We start from the raw sequence: 18,187 nt of genomic DNA, 5'->3' as shown, positions 1-18,187 counted from the left end.
CTAAAAAGGAAAATTCGACAAACAAACCTAAGTGAAGGAGAATAGCAGAATTAATTTGAAAATTGCAAAATAAATAAATAATAGCGAAAAGCCTAAACATACAGAAGTATTCCAATTGGAGTCCGCTGATCAATTTGATAAATTATAGAGTGGAGCTTAAGTTGGACTGAGATAGAGCATCAGGCTGCGGGGGGCTGGCGTGAAGAGATGCACTTAAGCCAGGCCACGAGGCCAACGTCGGTGCTCCTGGCTGAGAGTAGAGGCAAGAATACAGCAAGCTGATGTTGCTACCGTCTTGGCATCTAATTGGAGCCCTGCTAGTGCTGACGGCAACAGCGGGGGACTCCACCAACAAGATCATCCTGCCGCAAATACTCACCGACAGCAGCGGCAGCAGCAGCAGCAACGGAGGAGGCGCCTCCAGCACCAGCAGCAGCAGCACCAACACCAAACATCTCACCGGCAGCAAAACGCCGTCTGCCGCACTTGCTCCCGGTGGCGGATCGAAAACCACTACAGGCACCGCAGGCAATGGCAACATCATCCTCGGCAGTAATGGTATAATTGTGGCCGGCGGTATGCCCAATGCGCCAGCATCGAATTTAAATAGTAAGTAGAAGTAGTAACACTTTGTCTCAAGACTTTTATCGATAGACTTTTTATGATCTGATGAATCTGAAGGGATTGCTTTGGATTGCTTTGTTGAGAGCTACCTGATAGACCTGAAAATACACAGCGATTGCTTGCATAGAGAAAGAAAATTTAAAGCTTAAGGCTTTTATTAATACTCCTTTTATTTTCATTAATTCAATAGTGAGAATGCTAAATAATATTATTATATAATATAAATTTTAAATAAAATTATTTTTAAAGCCATTTGTTTTATAAGCCCCCAATTTCATTTCTTTTATGTTCAAATCAATGTGCAGAATTTCTCTATTGGAATAGAAAACATATTGTAAAGGTTTTCGAAATATTAACTAATAATACAGAACAGATTAAAAATGTAAAGCAAACTAAGAAAAAAGAAGAGAACAAGTCGAGATTCTAAATCAAAGTGTATGAAGAAAATAGAAGGTACATGAAATGAAGACGATATGGAAACGAAGAGATAAGCGGAAGAAAAGAAAAGCAGAGCGGAGAGTATAGAGCAGAGAGGAGAGAAGAGGAGAAAGGGAAGAATGAAAAATTGATCTTCCCTCTCTACCAAGAAAGTACAAGTTTCATTTTAAGGCCAATTTATATAATTTATGAGCGTTGAGTATTTGTTTTTCCCTATTTTCTATAATTATTTGAAATAAATAAATATAATATAAATGTTTCATATATTTTTAGAAAATAAAATAGGGGTTTTTTTGTTTATTGATTAAAAAAATAATAATAATTATAATAAAATTAATTTCTAAAAATTGCATCTTTTTAGCTAAGATATTTAATCATTTCTCAAGTAGTTATTTAAATTTAATTTAATTTCTTTGATACAATAACAAATTTGATTCAAGTATAGTATGGGATAAGTATTTATTAATAATAAATTTTCATTAAAATCAACCATCAATTTATGTAGTTAAATATGCTGAATAGTTACTTATAATTTAAATTGTAAACCAATGTCGATCTCATAGGAATTTTCACTAGCCTAAGCAGGGTATTTATTAGTCGTCGTTGATTATGGCCTTTTGGGCGCATCATTTCCTGTGATATTGTAATTTGGTGTACAGTGTAATATTGCGTACTTATCTTGGTTATCTTTATGCCAGTTACGCCCGCCGGGCAGACATCAGGGTCTGATGGCATCAATAACACTCGGCTTGTAGGCGACGGACCTCCGGCAATCATATTTGCGCACACTGACAGCGTAGCCAGATAGATAGACACAGATATACGGGTGTACGAGCAGTGAGCAGTGAGCAGTGAGCAGTCAGCAGCGGGAAGGGGGATTAATTCCAGCCGCGGGTCATAAGTGATACACGGCTATATGCCAAAAATTGAAAGCTAGCAGCTGCACAGATATGCGGCGTGAAAAAAAGAAATCGGTGACAGCGCCCCAAGCGCCAGAAACACAGACAGTAACAGCGAGAGAGAGAGAGAGAGAGAGAGAGGGAGGGAGAAAGAGAGAGAGAGGGAGACAGAGAGTGAGGGAGAAAGGGAGATAGATGAAGTTATGGTAAGGTAGCAGGCATCACTTCACACAACCAAACACACACACACACACCCACACACTCATACACATTCATACACTTGCCGGCTGTCATTGTTCTCAGGTGCAGTTGGAGCAGCAACAGTACGCAAATGTCGCTTAACTGTGCGCGAAATTCATTCAGGCAGCGCAATTTATGTCGCAACAACAAACGTCGACTCCCACTCGCCCCGTCTCACTCTCCCTTTCTCTCTCTCTATCTCTCTCTTTGGCAGCTCACTCCACTGACGAGCCCATCAACTGCTGCTGGCCAATATCAATGCCATGCCAGATGTTAAATTGTGTATATAATAGTTGGCTATATTTATCTGCAAGCATACGATAAAGTTTTTGGGTTAATTGACTCTGAGAGAAGAGGCTCTAGAAGTCGAGTGTAGTAAATATGAGATTAGTGAAAGCTTAATACACTTAATAATGACAGCTAATATATAGTATAATAGTATAATAAGTATCAATCAAGTTACTTTGTATATTTATTTTCACAATTTTTTAAGTTTACAAATATTAAATACATATACAATACATATACATATACATATATAGCTAGTTAGTTAAGCTAGTTAATTCTTAGAAATAAATAAATAGGGCTAGAACTTAACAAGTAAGAAAGCTCTAGTCGACTGCTCGACTGCTCGACTGCTCGACTACGAGATCCCCTGAACCCTTCGAGCAATAGCTATTCCATTAAATATATATATATATATATATATATATATATATATATATTATTTTGAAAGACTTTCATAGTTTTTAATGTTCACCTCTGTTGCCCAACTGCGCGCTGGCTTTGATCCCATTCTCCCCTTCAGCATTGTCCGTTCCTCAATGCGCATTCTTCACTTTGATAGTGAAGGTACAGTAGTAGTAGTTTAACAAGTGGGCGTGGCAGTGTAGAGCGGCGTTATGTTGCGGGTTTTGTTGGTTGACTTGGTCTGGGGGCCTTCACAAAATTTATATGCAGACACGCGCTCTGGCGCGAAAATTGCAGCTGGATGAAATCCCATGATTATGCAGAGACTTTGACGCTGCTGCAAAAAGGCAACAGCAACAGCCGAAGTTTTTAATTTTTTATGCCATTCGTTTGTTTGTTGTTGTTTGTTAATTCAAGTGCATGAGGCATAGAATGGAGCAAAAAAGTGTGGCACGAATGTCATGGTTACATTTGCCTCAAGGCTGCTAATTTATGCCTCCTGCTCCAGCTGTTGTCTCATAATTAGATGGGTCGATGCATGTTCAGGGCGTGCCAAATGCCACGTGTCAAATGAGTGTGGTTGACTGTGTGTGTGTGTGTATGTATGTGGGAGTGTGTGTGCTTAGACTCCTGGGGTCAGTTGCATTGGCAGCGCATACCAAATTGCATTTTGTATTGACTTTTGCCTTGTGCACTATGCCATAACAAATACAAATGTGTGTGAAGGTCTGTGTGTGCATGTGTGTGTAATGTTGTGCTTATGCCTGCAGGCATTATAAATATCTAATTAGAATGCAGTAGGTCTTTAAATGTTTTTCTGAAAATTAAGTTCAAAATAAATTTCTACAGCATAAGAAATATTATTATAAAAACAATTTTTCATCTCTTTAGTTATTTTATTTTATTTTTCAAAATTTTACAATAGAAAAAAATCTTTTCATATTATTATTATTGTGCTACATCTAATAAAAATATAATCAATAATCTTAAATGTTTGGTGAAATCTGTAAAATACAAAATATAAAAAAATAAATAAAATAGTATAAATTATTTGAAGATATGAAATTGTCAACTACTTTATTGAATTTTCACAAATTATTATTATATTTTAATAAAAATATAAAATTGACGATTATTTGAGATAAAAATTTTTTAATATTAAAAAAAGTATATATATTCCGTTATCTTGTTAAAAATTATTAATTTCTATTCATGTAAAAAATAAAAAGATTTAAATAAAACCAAGCAACATTTGTTTATTAATATTTTGTTTTATATTGTTAAAACTTTTAAAATTTTATATTAGAAAAACTTATTGGACTGAAAGGAGTTTTGAGTTCATTATCAATAATCATTATTATATTATTATATACATTTTTCATTATTTTTATTTTGATTATTATAAGGCTTTTTAATTTTTAAAAATTATATTAAATTTTTTTTGCTAATTTTAAATAAATAATTTAATTTTTTGCTAATTTTAAATAAATATTTAAATTACCCAATATTTGTTGAAAAATTAAACTCCAACAAAATTTGCTTTTTGTTCTGAGCACCGAATCGTAAGAGTGGAAAATGGAATTAGTTGTGTGCAAATATAGAAATAATTATATGTTCACAGCTATTTATTTATTTATTGAATAAAATGTTGTCAAGCAATCGAGATTTTCTAGCCAATTATGAAGAGATTTCTTAACCTTGCACCGTTCGTTCATTTGGCCATCGCCTTTTGGCCATGTGATTTAATAATTGCACAACTAACATATTAATTGAATTCCATTGGCATTTTATTACGGCTCAAAGGGATTGAATTCAATTAAGCAAACGTGCGCATAAGTCTGATAAATGTTTTCATTGGAAATTTTATTGCATTACGCAATCAAGACATACACACACTCAAGTAAAAGGACAAGAGTTGCTTTCCATTAAAAAGCGTCAGACAGAGTAGCCTACACGCAAAGATCCTGTATGAACATAATTGCTGGCAAACAGTCAAGAGTTGCAAAATAATATCCTTTAAGGATGCATTCATTACCTTTTTTAATATTACAATCCTCTGCCACGCTTAATCCTTTGGTACTCTTACAGCATCTACTATGAATTTAATTAAATTGTTTATTTACAACTTTTTTCTTTGTGTGAAATTTAATGGAAGCACCGAATGAGATGTATTAAAGAAACTATATGAAGGAAAGCTGAAAGTTAAAGTTAAAAATTATATCGGAGTTGAAAAGGTTACGAGATTATTTAGGTCGCATATTTAGTTTCCATATTGTTGACTTTTTAGTTAATAAATATTCAAAAAAAAAAAAAAAAAAAAATAAAAATAAATAAATAAAAATTATATATGAATAAAGAAATATAAGTGCAACTTTATTATTTAAATAAATTAAATTTTTAATATATTAAATATTTTATAACGATGACTATAATTATATTCAACTAAAATATAAGCTATAAATAAATATAAATACATTTTTATAACTAATATATTTTATGTTTTAAATTATATTATTTTATGTTTAAATTTTTAAAATTTTATAACTCAGCTGTAATTATAATTATTTCAATTTAAAAGCATATCATATATCATTTATAATTTGTAATCAATTTTGTAAGTTTAATATAATATTCTTTTTTAATTTATTATTTATTTTCTTACAATTTTGTATTTTCAAGTGTATTGATGCAGCGGCTTGGCTGGCTCAACTTTTCCTATTTTATTTTTAATGGCTGTTAAATTGAAAAGCATTTCTGACAAGGTTTTCGCAAGCCGTCATTTTATGCGTAAAAAAAAAAAAAAAAAAAAAAAAAAAAAACAAGTGAGATCTTTTTAGAGAGTTACCGACTGAATAATACTCATTCATGGCCCAAACGCTATCATATTCATTTTCCGATTTGTTACGTCCTTAATCGGTATATATATTTTGAATAGAATATATAAACAACAACTACGACAGTTTCTGTTCTAATTTTAATATGTTTACCTGACATTGCCTGAAACCAATATATTCTTTTCATTTTCGTGAATGAGTATATAAAAGCGCGAGAAGAAATTAAAAATTTAATGTGAGCGGTGAGGAAAACGCAAAATGAAAACTTAATTTGAAAATGCACAAAATAAAAAAATCGACGTGTGAACATTTTTAACTTGTTGATATTTAAGGCAAATAAAGCCAATGAATGTGTGTGTGTGTAATTTTATGTGAATATATGCTGCATTGTGTTTGTTTTTTGCTGTTGTTTGCAGTTTCGTTTCAATAAAATTTGATTGTCATTTTTTTTTAACAATTAATCTGATGCAATTGAAATGAATTTTCGCTTATGCCAATTTATGTATGCATTTATGTAAAATTGGTTGGCATTTTAATTCTAATCGCAGGCATAATAAAATCGTGCATAATTTATAAACTACAGTGAATAAATAATGAGACAATCATCATATGACTAAATAATACTAAATAAATTTATCTTCTTTTTTCTATTATTTATTGCAGCTGTTGTTGAAGAACCCGAATTTACCGAATACATCGAAAATGTAACTGTACCTGCTGGACGTAATGTCAAACTGGGTTGCTCGGTTAAAAATCTTGGCTCATATAAGGTGAGTACAGATAAGGAAATATGAATATGAATATGAATATGAATATGAATATGAATATGAATATGAATATGAATATGAATATGAATATGAATATGAATATGAATATGAATATGAATATGAATATGAATATGAATATGAATATGAATATGAATATGAATATGAATATGAATATGAATATGAATATGAATATGAATATGAATATGAATATGAATATGAATATGAATATGAATATGAATATGAATATGAATATGAATATGAATATGAATATGAATATGAATATGAATATGAATATGTATATGAATATGAATAAGAATGTGTGCATGAATATGAATATGAATGTGAATATGATGAGTATGATAAATATGAATATGAATATACATATAAATATAAATATGAGTAGGCAATGTTATATATTTGGTAAATTCAGATATGAATTTTAGAGCTCTCGTATAAGGGTTTCAACCTTTAGGAGACTGTGTAGAAAGTATTGACAGACTGAACTATTGAGAGATTGTGTGCCAAATGGACTCTGCAATGATGATGCAATTCTAATCTCTCGTCTCTTCTGCTACACATTGTATGACCTGTTATATTCCCAATATATTGGACTCTTTTTATGCACTTTTCAATGGCTGTTTAGCTAGTTGCTATGCAGCCTTTAGCACCAGAAGCGAGCCACGTCTTTGACATTAATATAGGAAACCAATTTCAAGTGCAAGTGCTGCACTCAGGCTGCTCGGCCACTCCAATGGCTGCTTAAGAATCTCACTTAACGAAGTGTCGAAGCAAATTCCTGCATACCTGTGCATAAATGCACATTTAGTGCCTGGTTTTTGCGCTCACCCCTTTAAGAACTATTTAATAACATCTAACGTCGACTATATATGTATATATATATGTATATATGGTATATATATGTAAGGGTTAACTCCTACTTCTGGCCGCACACGTACTACATGACTGCAATTTCACAGCTGAGCAGCACGAGTGAAAAAAGTGTAAAAGGAAAAGCGGAAGCGAGAAAATTGCATCATAGTGTCGCATATAAAAATAAACTTGGCTGGTTTCATGTGCGTTGCGGTGCGTCTGTATGTTCATGTGTGTTTGTGTGTGTGTGTGATAGCTATGAATTACACGCTGGCAATAGATGTAAGCGAGACGACTGCTGTCAGAGCTGTTGAGCTGGGTTTGGGCCAGAGACACAGCTACTTAAACATGCCATCAGCTAAACCGAGTTGCTCCACGCTTTTTGCTACCTGTCGAGCCCCGCACACCTTTCGCTTCGGCCCCATACCCCCTGCCCCTGCACCACTCTGCTTACTCCCATTTTCATTTTGGCCATTTTATTTAGTTCATGCACGTTTCTTGTGTCGTCAGCGCTCGTTTTCTTGTTGCTCGCATTTACACCTCAATTTGATTCTATTTCCTGGATATGCCAAGCCCCCAAAAAGGATGAAAAAGAGAAGAGAAATACATTCCAGATATCAGGTGCTGGTTGCGGCGCCTTTCACTTCTTCCTCCCTCTACATCTTTTTTATCCCTCTCTCTCTCTCTCTCTCTCTCTCTCTCTCTGTCTCTGTCTGTTTCTCTATCACTCTTTAGCCTCAGCTGATTTGGGCTTAGCTACTCGACTCAGCTCTTCGAGTGCTTGGTAATGATGCTCCTTCTGATGCTGCTGCTCTATGGCGTCGCAGCGCATCATTTCAAGTGCTTTTGATAGTCATGACCCGGTTCTCCATTTGCCTTGGTAATGATGTGTCTAAGCCCCGGCTAGCTCTTAGATCTTTGCTGTCGCCAATGCCATCGCCACTTATTTGCTCAGTTTACCTGTGCACCGGGCGTATGCGCAATGCAAACTCTTAATTAGTTGACTTTTGCTGCAATCTTCATATTAAGTGTGCTGCGCTTCACTTGTGTCTCATCTGTCTCCCTCGCCTTCTCACTAGCTCTCTCTCTCTCTTTATCTTCCGTTTATCTAATTGCATCAATCGCTTTCTTTTCATTTTTCTCCCCTTTTTGCCGTCGGAGTAATCAAATCATTATCGCTCATTACACGCTGATTTCTTACGAGCGGCTTAATTAATAAATCATTTTGCTTTATTCCTATTTTTTGCGGTCTGCATTTTTTATTTGCTATACCGCAGAAAAAGCCAAGGCAGGTAATGACTGCGTGATACTCTGTTTTTGCGATGAATTGGCATAACATGATTTGTGAATATATGTATTAAAATAAAAGAAAAATATATATGTATTTATTTTATTCAGAACAAATTTATATATATTTATTTTTATATAAAAAGATTTTCGCATTATATAATTTGCATATTCTCTCTGAAATTAGAGCAATAAAATATATATTTTTTTGGTATATTAATATTTTTTCATATTTATTATTTTTATTTATATAAATATATAATAAGCTCAATACATATATTTAGGTATTATTTTTAAGCACTTAATTATCATCCGAAGTATATTCAATTCTCAGTCCCGCCTCATTGACTTCCATGAATCTACTCGGAATGCTTTCGACAACAGTGTATAGAAATGCTAAATGAAGCATGAAAGGACGAAAAGGACTTGTTTTTGTTGTCGATGTTGTGGTGTCCCTCTTTTTCCCCCTCTCTCTTGCGTTTTCAGCTTGATTTCGCCTTACTGGCGCCGTTTCATAGAACTTTTTTGCTTTAAAAAAAAATGCTTTTTTATTTGATGAACTGTGGAATAGAGCAGAGTTAAAACGTATGGTAGTATATTTATATGGAGGAGTTTTTTTTTTTTTTTTAATACAATTTGTATTAGCATTAAGATTATTAATATTAAAGTATTCTTAATAGCATTATCCATTTTATAGATGACTAGTTTAACATATTTGCATTGTTTCTTTTTCAATCGAGAAGATATAATAATACCTAAAATAATACCTAAGGACTTATAATGTTGTCTATATCAAATCAATTAGCAATAACTAAATATATTTTTACAAAGTCGATTAATATATTAAGAGTTAATGTCTGAAAAGGTTATACTTAACTCTTTCTCTATACAATGATTGTTTGTTTTTATTAACTCACTGTCTTTATAAAGTACTTATACAACATTCTTATCAATCGATATGCAATTTTAGTTATATCTTGCCAGTTCTAAAACACTGTGCAAAATTTGATTAATATATCTGAATTAACGCTCAACTAATTCAGCCTAGAGTTTTCCAGTCCGTTCATTTGGACTACTTTACTTCTATTTACATCATAATTAATTCTCTCTATATTTATATTCTCCCTCTCTCTCTCTCTCTCTCTCTCTCTCTCTCCCAGGTCGCTTGGATGCACTTTGAGCAATCGGCGATATTGACCGTGCACAATCACGTGATCACGCGCAATCCGCGCATCAGTGTCACGCACGACAAGCACGACAGGCATCGCACCTGGTACCTGCACATCAACAACGTGCACGAGGAGGACAAGGGACGCTACATGTGCCAGATCAATACGGTGACGGCCAAAACTCAATTCGGCTATTTGAATGTTGTGGGTGAGTACTGGCAGTAGTCGTTGTTTGCGGGGTCCACCAGGGCTAACGTCTAATCAGCGGTACCCCTGCTGCAAGGGTGCACACGAAAATCCTGTACAAATACGCTGCAAATTAAAAAATAATTTGTATGCCTTAAAGCGTGCACACAGCGAGAGAGAAAACAAAGACCAAAAACAGAAGTAAGGGAAGCCAAAAGCAAAGTATGTATGTGTGAGTGTGTGGGTGTGTGTATATATGCATGTGTGAGTGTGCTTGTGTGCAGTGTACAGTTCAGTGAATCTTTTGGCCAAGCGAAATTATTTTCCCGCCTGGCAAACAAAACAAATTATTAAAAATGCATTCGAAACTCGCCGACAAGGGAGCACAATTTTTTAATTAAAAAATTATGTGCAAAAATACAACAACAAAAAATTCAACTGTTAAAAACGGCTTACAGACAAATACGAATTCAAATAAAAGCAATGTGCAAACTCAGTCATAAAAGAGGTGCTCTAATCAAAAACTCGATTATGCTGTATAAACAATTAATGTAGCTGCAGAACTTTTTTTTTTTATTATTATTACCACAATATAAACCACATAAGAGTATAGAAAAGCTTTTCAATAAAACGATCTTTTCAGAGTTTTTTTTTTTTTTTTGAAAATGAGAGATAAAATTTCATTCAGTATTACAAAATGCTTAATATAAAATTAATATATAGTTTTCGTAAAAGAAAAAAAAAAAAATATTATTATTTATAAAAAATATGTATATAAAACTTACGAAGGAAATAAATATTTTTTCCAATATTATGTTTAAAATTTAATTTTTTAATTTATTGAATTTATATTAAAATAATAATATTGATAAATATTATAAATTAGGGACAATTATAAATTAAAAATATTTTTTGCAATATTAATTTGTATTAATAAATGTGTTTTATTATTTTTATGTACGTAATTAACTATAAGTGAACATTTAAAAATATTTTAAATATATATAAATGAATTTATAATAATATTGAATATAAACTAAATTAAAATAAAGCCTTTAACAATAGTTGTTAAGGATTGAATTGGTAACTTAAGCAAATGTGCTGGAAATTGTTATATGCATGTATATCTATTATATATAGATATACTCACATAAATATGCATATATATTCAATTAAACGTTGTGCATTTAGATCCATTTCAATTTGAAAATTAGAAGCGAAATAATTATGGAATGCATATTGAAAGCTGATAGAATTGAAATTGAAAATATTCCAGCTGCATTATCCTGTTGCACAAACTCACACACACACGTGGAGACACGCACACACACATACATTGGCGCACATTTATTCGCAAACAATGCAATTTATCACCTATTTTAGTTTTTGCTGCCTATTTTTAGTGGCCAGCGATATATGTAGATGAGTTTGTGCATGTTATGAATTGTCTGCTCTCTCTACATATATATACACACACATACACATGCATATATTATGTAGGCGCTTTAATCTTAAATGTATCCGACACATTGTTTGCGCCGTAAGCGGCTTTATCCTAGAGCAGTTAACAGTTATTTATTTGGTTTACTGAAGCTACTTTAAAACAATTTTCCATTGATTTTGCAACTCTTTGGAACTCGTTGCAGTGCCACCAAATATTGACGATTCGCTGAGCTCGAGCGATGTCATCGTGCGCGAGGGCGCTAATATATCGCTGCGTTGTCGGGCCAGCGGCAGTCCCAGACCCATTATCAAATGGAAGCGTGATGATAACTCGCGCATAGCCATCAATAAGAATCACATAGGTAAGTGCAAAGGTAACGGACAGCTGGCTAGCGCATATCAGAGCAGCTGCATCAATCATTTAAGAGATTCACCTAACTTCCTCTACCTCGCCCCCCCTCTCTCTCTCTCATTCTCTCTCTCACTCTCTCTGTCTCTTTCTCTTCTGTTGCAGTGAATGAGTGGGAGGGCGATACGCTGGAGATAACCCGCATCTCTCGTCTGGACATGGGCGCCTATCTCTGCATCGCATCCAATGGGGTGCCCCCGACGGTTTCCAAGCGCATCAAAGTCAGCGTCGACTGTGAGTATAATAACGAAAGAGATGGGGCAGGCACTGTATGTTAAGGGGGGCGCAGGGCCACGGCGGGGTATATCAGCTTTTCGCTTTTGCTCTTTGACTGTCTGTCGAAGCGAAAATGATAAAGTGATTCTTTTCTGGTGCTGAACAGATTTTTTTCACAACTATTTACCAAGCACTTGCAACGTTAACACAAATTCTATAAACATTGTGAAAACTGCGAAAAATTTCAAATAAAAATTGTGCAAAAATTGTGGAAAAATTGTGGAAAAATTGTGGAAAAACTAAATACAGCTTTTATAGCTTTTGGATTTGGGTTAGCTACCGTTTTCAAATTGTTTTTCGTTACGTGTTGACCAACAGCGTTTGATGGCTAAAAACTACCTTTATAAATTTGTATATCTGCCCTCTCGCTTTGTGTCTGTGTGCGAGTGGGTGTGAGTATGTGTGTTCGAGTTTTGTGTGTTATATGCACTGTTGTCCCTAGCAACTCATATTTCCATTTCGCGGCTGCGGATTAAACTTGATCTGATAGTCGGTCACATGGCAGGCACTGTGGTGAAAGATCTGCGTATGAAAATACATTTTTTGATGTTTCGACAGTTGCAGTTAGTGATTGAGCACGCAAAGATTGTTTAAACAAATTTCGTATACAATTTCTAAAATATAAAAAATTAATAAATAATTAATAAAAAAAAAATAATATAACAATAATAATAATACAATTATAACTATAATAAATAAGAGAAATAAAATAAAATGAAATAAATAAATAAATAAAATGAAATAAAACATCAATTATTACTTTTTTATTGCGTGTAAAATTTTCAAAAAAAAAGTTAATTAATTTTTATCTTATAATGTATTTTTACAATACATTTTCATTAATTCTTTATTTATTTATTTTTTAATTTTTAATTTATCTCTTATTTAATTTATTTGTTTGTTCAACATTTTTATATTGATCAGCTAAAAAAAAAATACATCTATGGATTCCTTAAGCTTTTGAGATTTTAAAAGTTGTCTTTAAAGATTTAATACTAATAATTATTTATGTATATACATATTTTTTTTTTCTTAAAGTCAAAACTTTATCGCACATTTTAAATAAATATAAGAGATTTCATATTATATATGAAATGCAACTTTGTTCACAATATCAGCAAAAGTAAATAGCAATGTTTCATGTCCTCTCATATAATATTACAGTTTTTTAAATCTATTCTTATTCATATTAATTCATTAAATCTTTAATATCCTAACAACTCTTGCTCAAAGAAAACCTGCAGCCAATTAATACAATTTTTTATACATTCGCCCCCTTCATCGCACTTTATCTGCTAATTGTCCGATCTTATCAGCATAACACTTAGCCCCATGCTGGGCCCACTGTCTCTGACTGATTGCATTTCGAGGCCCCACTTGTAGCTGTTGCTGCACTTTTTCTGCAAAATCTCACGTAAAAACAAAAAAAGAAAAGGAATGAAAATTCAAAACGAAACAAAGTTCAAATCAGTGTGCAGTTCTTTTTAAGATTTATTACAAGCGACAGTCAGTCACATCACATGCTGTCCGTGCGCTGTCATGTCAGCAGGCAAGAGGAGATGGAGTGTGGGGCGTGGCAACGAGCGTTGTGGGCGGTGCAGTGGCAACGTCACAGAAAATTTGCTCGTTTGCTGTCACTTAAAAATGCCGCAAGCATAAATCTATTGTGGTTTTGTGCACGACATTCATTCCCTTGCTTGCTAGCCAAACAAAACAAAACCGATTCCGAATCCTAACTCAGAGACCCCCCAGGCAACACAACGGCCAACACTACACCTATATAAACCTGCCCACTCTCTAGAGAGCTGAACTCACACAGACACACACGAAAAAAAGTGCAATACAAATTACACGTGTGCGAAGCGAGAGCCATAAAAAAGTAAGTCGAAATGCCTGATTGCTGTAGACATGCACCGGAAAAAAAAGTGCACATAGAATGTGTGTGTATGTGGGTGTGTGTGTGGGTATAGAAAATATGAAAAGACTACTTCAAAGTGCTTGGGAAGCAAAAAAAAAAGTGTTGAAAAACTAAACAGATTTGCCGCACAATGGATTGTTTGGGCAGGTTAAACAAACTTGTGACTGACATAGAGAAGTGTGTAGAAGCAGTTATTAAATCGTTAATTGATTTGTGTGAGACGACGACAAATGAACAGTAATGGAAGCTAGAAACAGAAGATGTTTGTTATTTACAATATAATTATATGTATAGGTGAAACATGACAATTTCAAATATATGTTACAAACTTCAGTAAACGAAATTTAGCAACAATTTCGAATTAATTTAATTTTTACATCTGTGCTCGATAATAATTCGTACAACAAGATGGAATTGATGCGAGTTTTATTGTTCACCTATATGTGTGTCTATATGTCAATGTCTAATATCAGTTTTGGCTCGTTTGATAAGGTTATATGTGTAGTGTAGTTCAACGGCCAAAAAAATTTCACATTTTAAAAGCATTTTTATTAAGAGAAAAAATGCTCGAAAAAAAAAACAAAACAAAAAAAAGAATTAATAAATATATATATATACTAAGATAAAACTGTTACGAGTCGAATAAATGCTGCGACATATACTAACAGCAACGCTAATATGATTTAAAAGACGAAGTCAAGGTTGGATTATGACAACTTGCTTTATTGAATATCAACTTAAGACTAACAATTGTAGGTCTATTGACACGTATTTATGCAGTATTTATTTATGAGTATTCAGTGTTGGGCATTTCACCACACAATTCCAACACATTAACAATGTTGCGTCAACTTCTAATTGTCTATTATGCACTGTGTGAGGCTGTGTGAGTGTATGAGTATTCAGTGTTGGGCATTTCACCACACAATTCCAACACATTAACAATGTTGCGTCAACTTCTAATTGTCTATTATGCACTGTGTGAGGCTGTGTGAGTGTATGAGTATTCAGTGTTGGGCATTTCACCACACAATTCCAACACATCATCCGAATACTAGACCTAGGTCAACGAAGCTGCGCGCCTTGCAAAGACGAATCAGCTTAATGACGCGACCATACAGCTTCTGAATATTGTAGACGTAATCAGTATGATTATGTCACTTCCCTCTCCTTAAGAGGCGAGCCTGCGAGTCAAGGTGACACAGACGGGTAAAGTTTTGGTAAAGTTGATTGTGTCATCTCGATGATCGTGTTTTCCTGTTTTTGCTCTTCTGTTTCGACTGATGGCGTTGTTTGTTTGTTGGGCTCGTGAATTTGTTTTTTTAAATTTTGTTCGAAATAATTTTATGGGGTTACAAGATACATATTTAAAATATAGGATTACAATTATGAATATGGTTATTGTGATTACAATGATTGTATATGTTAAAGTATTATTTTGTGATACAATTTTTACAATGTCATCATGTTTTATAGGTTTTACTTTAATAATTTCTATTGGGGGATACAATGGTGTAAGGTCAACTTCTAGTTGAAAATAGTTATCGCTTACAATTATGTCGTTTATTTGCAGTTTACATTGATTGATATTTATAATTTTGTTACCCTGAATATTAAGACTAACATTATTATTATTATTTTTTTTTTTTTTTTTTTTTTTTTTTGGCAATTTTGTTTTACAATTGTAGAAGTTATGTTCCAAGTTACAATGGTATTTGGCTTAATTAAAGATTTTATTATCTTTCTCATAATAAGAAGTTGTGCTAATGTAATCGAGTTGATAGCCATTATGATCAGGATATGGGATAATTTTGATTGTATTAATGGATTGAAAGTCAATTGGGATATGGGAAATGATAGTATGATTATGAAGTAGAAACCTGTGGAATTTGAATTTGGTTAATTTTCTTTAATTTTTTAAACTGAGTTTTATAGTAACGTGTAATTCTATTTCTGTTAGTAATTTGGTAATGATCTGGATCTATTTTTTCAACATTTTTATTGGCTTTAAAGGGGTTTTCTAGTTTTCCTTTTTGTAATGGTCCTTTTCGATATCTGGTATCGACTTCGTATTCTTGTCGGTCACTGTTGATTTTATTTATTACTTTTTCTTTATTTTCTTGAGTGTTTAACTTTGGTTGTCCCGCATATAAAAATATGTGTGCAGGAGTTTGTCCAGTTGTGTCATGCTTAGTCTTGTGATTGTAAATGTAAAGTATGGTTTCTATTTTGCTGAGTTTATTTTCTTCGTCATTTAAAGTGTTGATTATTCTAATTTTTTCGTTTATTGTTTTGTGTAGTCGTTCTATGTCTGCTATTCCTGTTTTTGTAGTATTTAATTGTAATTCTACTCCTTCATTTTCAAGCCATTTTTTGAGTGCTAAGCTGGTAAATGCGCCGTCTCGGTCAGCTTTTAATAATTTTGGCTTTCCTAACTGATTGAATATACGCATTAATGCATTCTTGCATTCTATCCAGTCTTTTGCTTTAATATTTTCAAGAGTAGCGAATTTTGAGTAAATGTCTATGCAACTAAGATAATGTTTGCCTTCAGAGGAATAAATGTCTATTACAAATTTATCGCGACAATGTTCGGGTCTGGGAGTAATTTTCATTGGCATGTTTGTGTTTCTGTGTTCGGTTTTTGCTAAATTGCAAATGTTACATTCGTTTACTATGTTTTGTGTCAGTAATTGGCTGTTGGGGAAATAGTAAGTTTCACTGAAGAGTTTATTTGTTTTTTGAATTCCGGGGTGTAAGAGTTTTTCATGGGTTTTCAAAATAAGTTCTTTAAATTCGGCATATGAGTTTATATTTTTTAATTGAATGAGGCTTCGTAGAATTTTAGTGTGGCTAGTGTTGATAATTTCTTTATGTGCGTTTTGAATGATTTCGAAATCTGCATCACTGTCTATAAACATTGCACTAGTTTTTGTACAAAAATAGTCAATTAAATATTTTTCGGCTTTGTCTTTAGTCATGTTGTCGTATGTGATGTGAATTATAAGTTTTTTGAAGTAATTCTGTTTTGTAATATTTGGAATGCCTTTGGAAAATATAATTTGTCTTTTAAATGTGTTTATTGGTTTCTCTGTAATGCAAATTAAATTACTGTTATCTTCGTCAGCGCTATGTTGTGTTTCTTCTCCGAAATAAGTCTGTTCTATTTTTACTCGCGATAGAGCGTCAGCTATGTGGTTTTCTTTTCCTTTTATGTATTTTATGTCAAAATCGTATTCTGATAATTTTACTCTCCATCGGGTTAATTTTGAATTTGGCTCTTTCATTTTATACAACCAACATAATGGTTGATGGTCACTATTGATTTCAAAATGTCGACCTAGAAGGTAGTGTCGAAAGGTTTTTTGTTGCCCATACAATAGCTAAAAGTTCTTTTTCTATAGCGCTATAATTGGTTTCGTGATCATTGAGGGTTCTGCTAATAAAACTGATAGGATGTCCGTCTTGAGAAAGTACAGCTCCAAGGGCTACGTTACTTGCGTCAGTTGTTAAAATGAATTTATTTTTGAAATCTGGAATTTTTAAAATTGGGTCATTGGAAATAAGTTGTTTTAGCTTTTCAAAAGCTCTAATGTATTCTGGATTTTTAGTGTCTATTTTTGCGTCTTTTCGAAGTACTGTTGTCATTGGTTTGGCTATGTCTGCAAAATTTGGAATAAACTTTCTATAATAACCGGTTAGTCCGAGAAAACCTTTTATTTCTTTAGTTTTTGTGGGAATAGGATATTTTAGAATTGCCTTGATTTTATCAGGATTGGGTTTTATTCCATCCTTAGTTATGACGTGTCCTAGGAAGGAAGTTTCTTGTTTTAGAAACTCACATTTGTCAAGTTGTAATTTGAGATTTGCTTCAGAAAGCTTCTCGAAAACTAATTGCAGTGAATGTAGGTGTTCTTTTAAAGATGTTGAATATACAATTATATCGTCAAGATATACTAAACAGTGTTTATTTATTAACGGTCGCAAAACATTATTCATGCAACGTTGAAAGGTTGCAGGTGCATTCTTTAATCCAAATGGCATACGAAGATATTCATAATGGCCATTTTTTGTGGAAAAGGCTGTTTTTTTGATGGAATCTGTATGCATTTCAAGTTGATGGAAACCTTTTGCAAG

General features: G+C 33.1%; 1 protein-coding gene across 2 annotated transcripts in view; it reads left to right on the top strand.

Annotated features, from left to right (window-relative positions):
- Positions 1 to 281: 281 nt before the first annotated feature.
- The window catches only part of LOC6576594 (lachesin), a 31,754-nt gene continuing 13,848 nt past the window's right edge, over positions 282 to 18,187 (top strand). For both annotated transcript variants that reach the window (XM_015165264.3, XM_002002547.4), the window contains exons 1-5: positions 282 to 609; positions 6,389 to 6,495; positions 9,810 to 10,026; positions 11,651 to 11,809; positions 11,962 to 12,090. In XM_015165264.3, the coding sequence (XP_015020750.1) occupies positions 282 to 609; positions 6,389 to 6,495; positions 9,810 to 10,026; positions 11,651 to 11,809; positions 11,962 to 12,090 (940 nt within the window). The remainder of the gene's footprint in view (positions 610 to 6,388; positions 6,496 to 9,809; positions 10,027 to 11,650; positions 11,810 to 11,961; positions 12,091 to 18,187) is intronic.

This window comes from Drosophila mojavensis, unplaced genomic scaffold, assembly GCF_018153725.1.
Source record: "Drosophila mojavensis isolate 15081-1352.22 unplaced genomic scaffold, ASM1815372v1 contig_36, whole genome shotgun sequence".
In the NCBI taxonomy this organism is placed as follows: Eukaryota; Metazoa; Arthropoda; class Insecta; order Diptera; family Drosophilidae; genus Drosophila; species Drosophila mojavensis.
The sequence above is the reverse complement of the archived record's forward strand: the minus strand, read 5'-3'. Positions and strand labels throughout refer to the sequence as shown.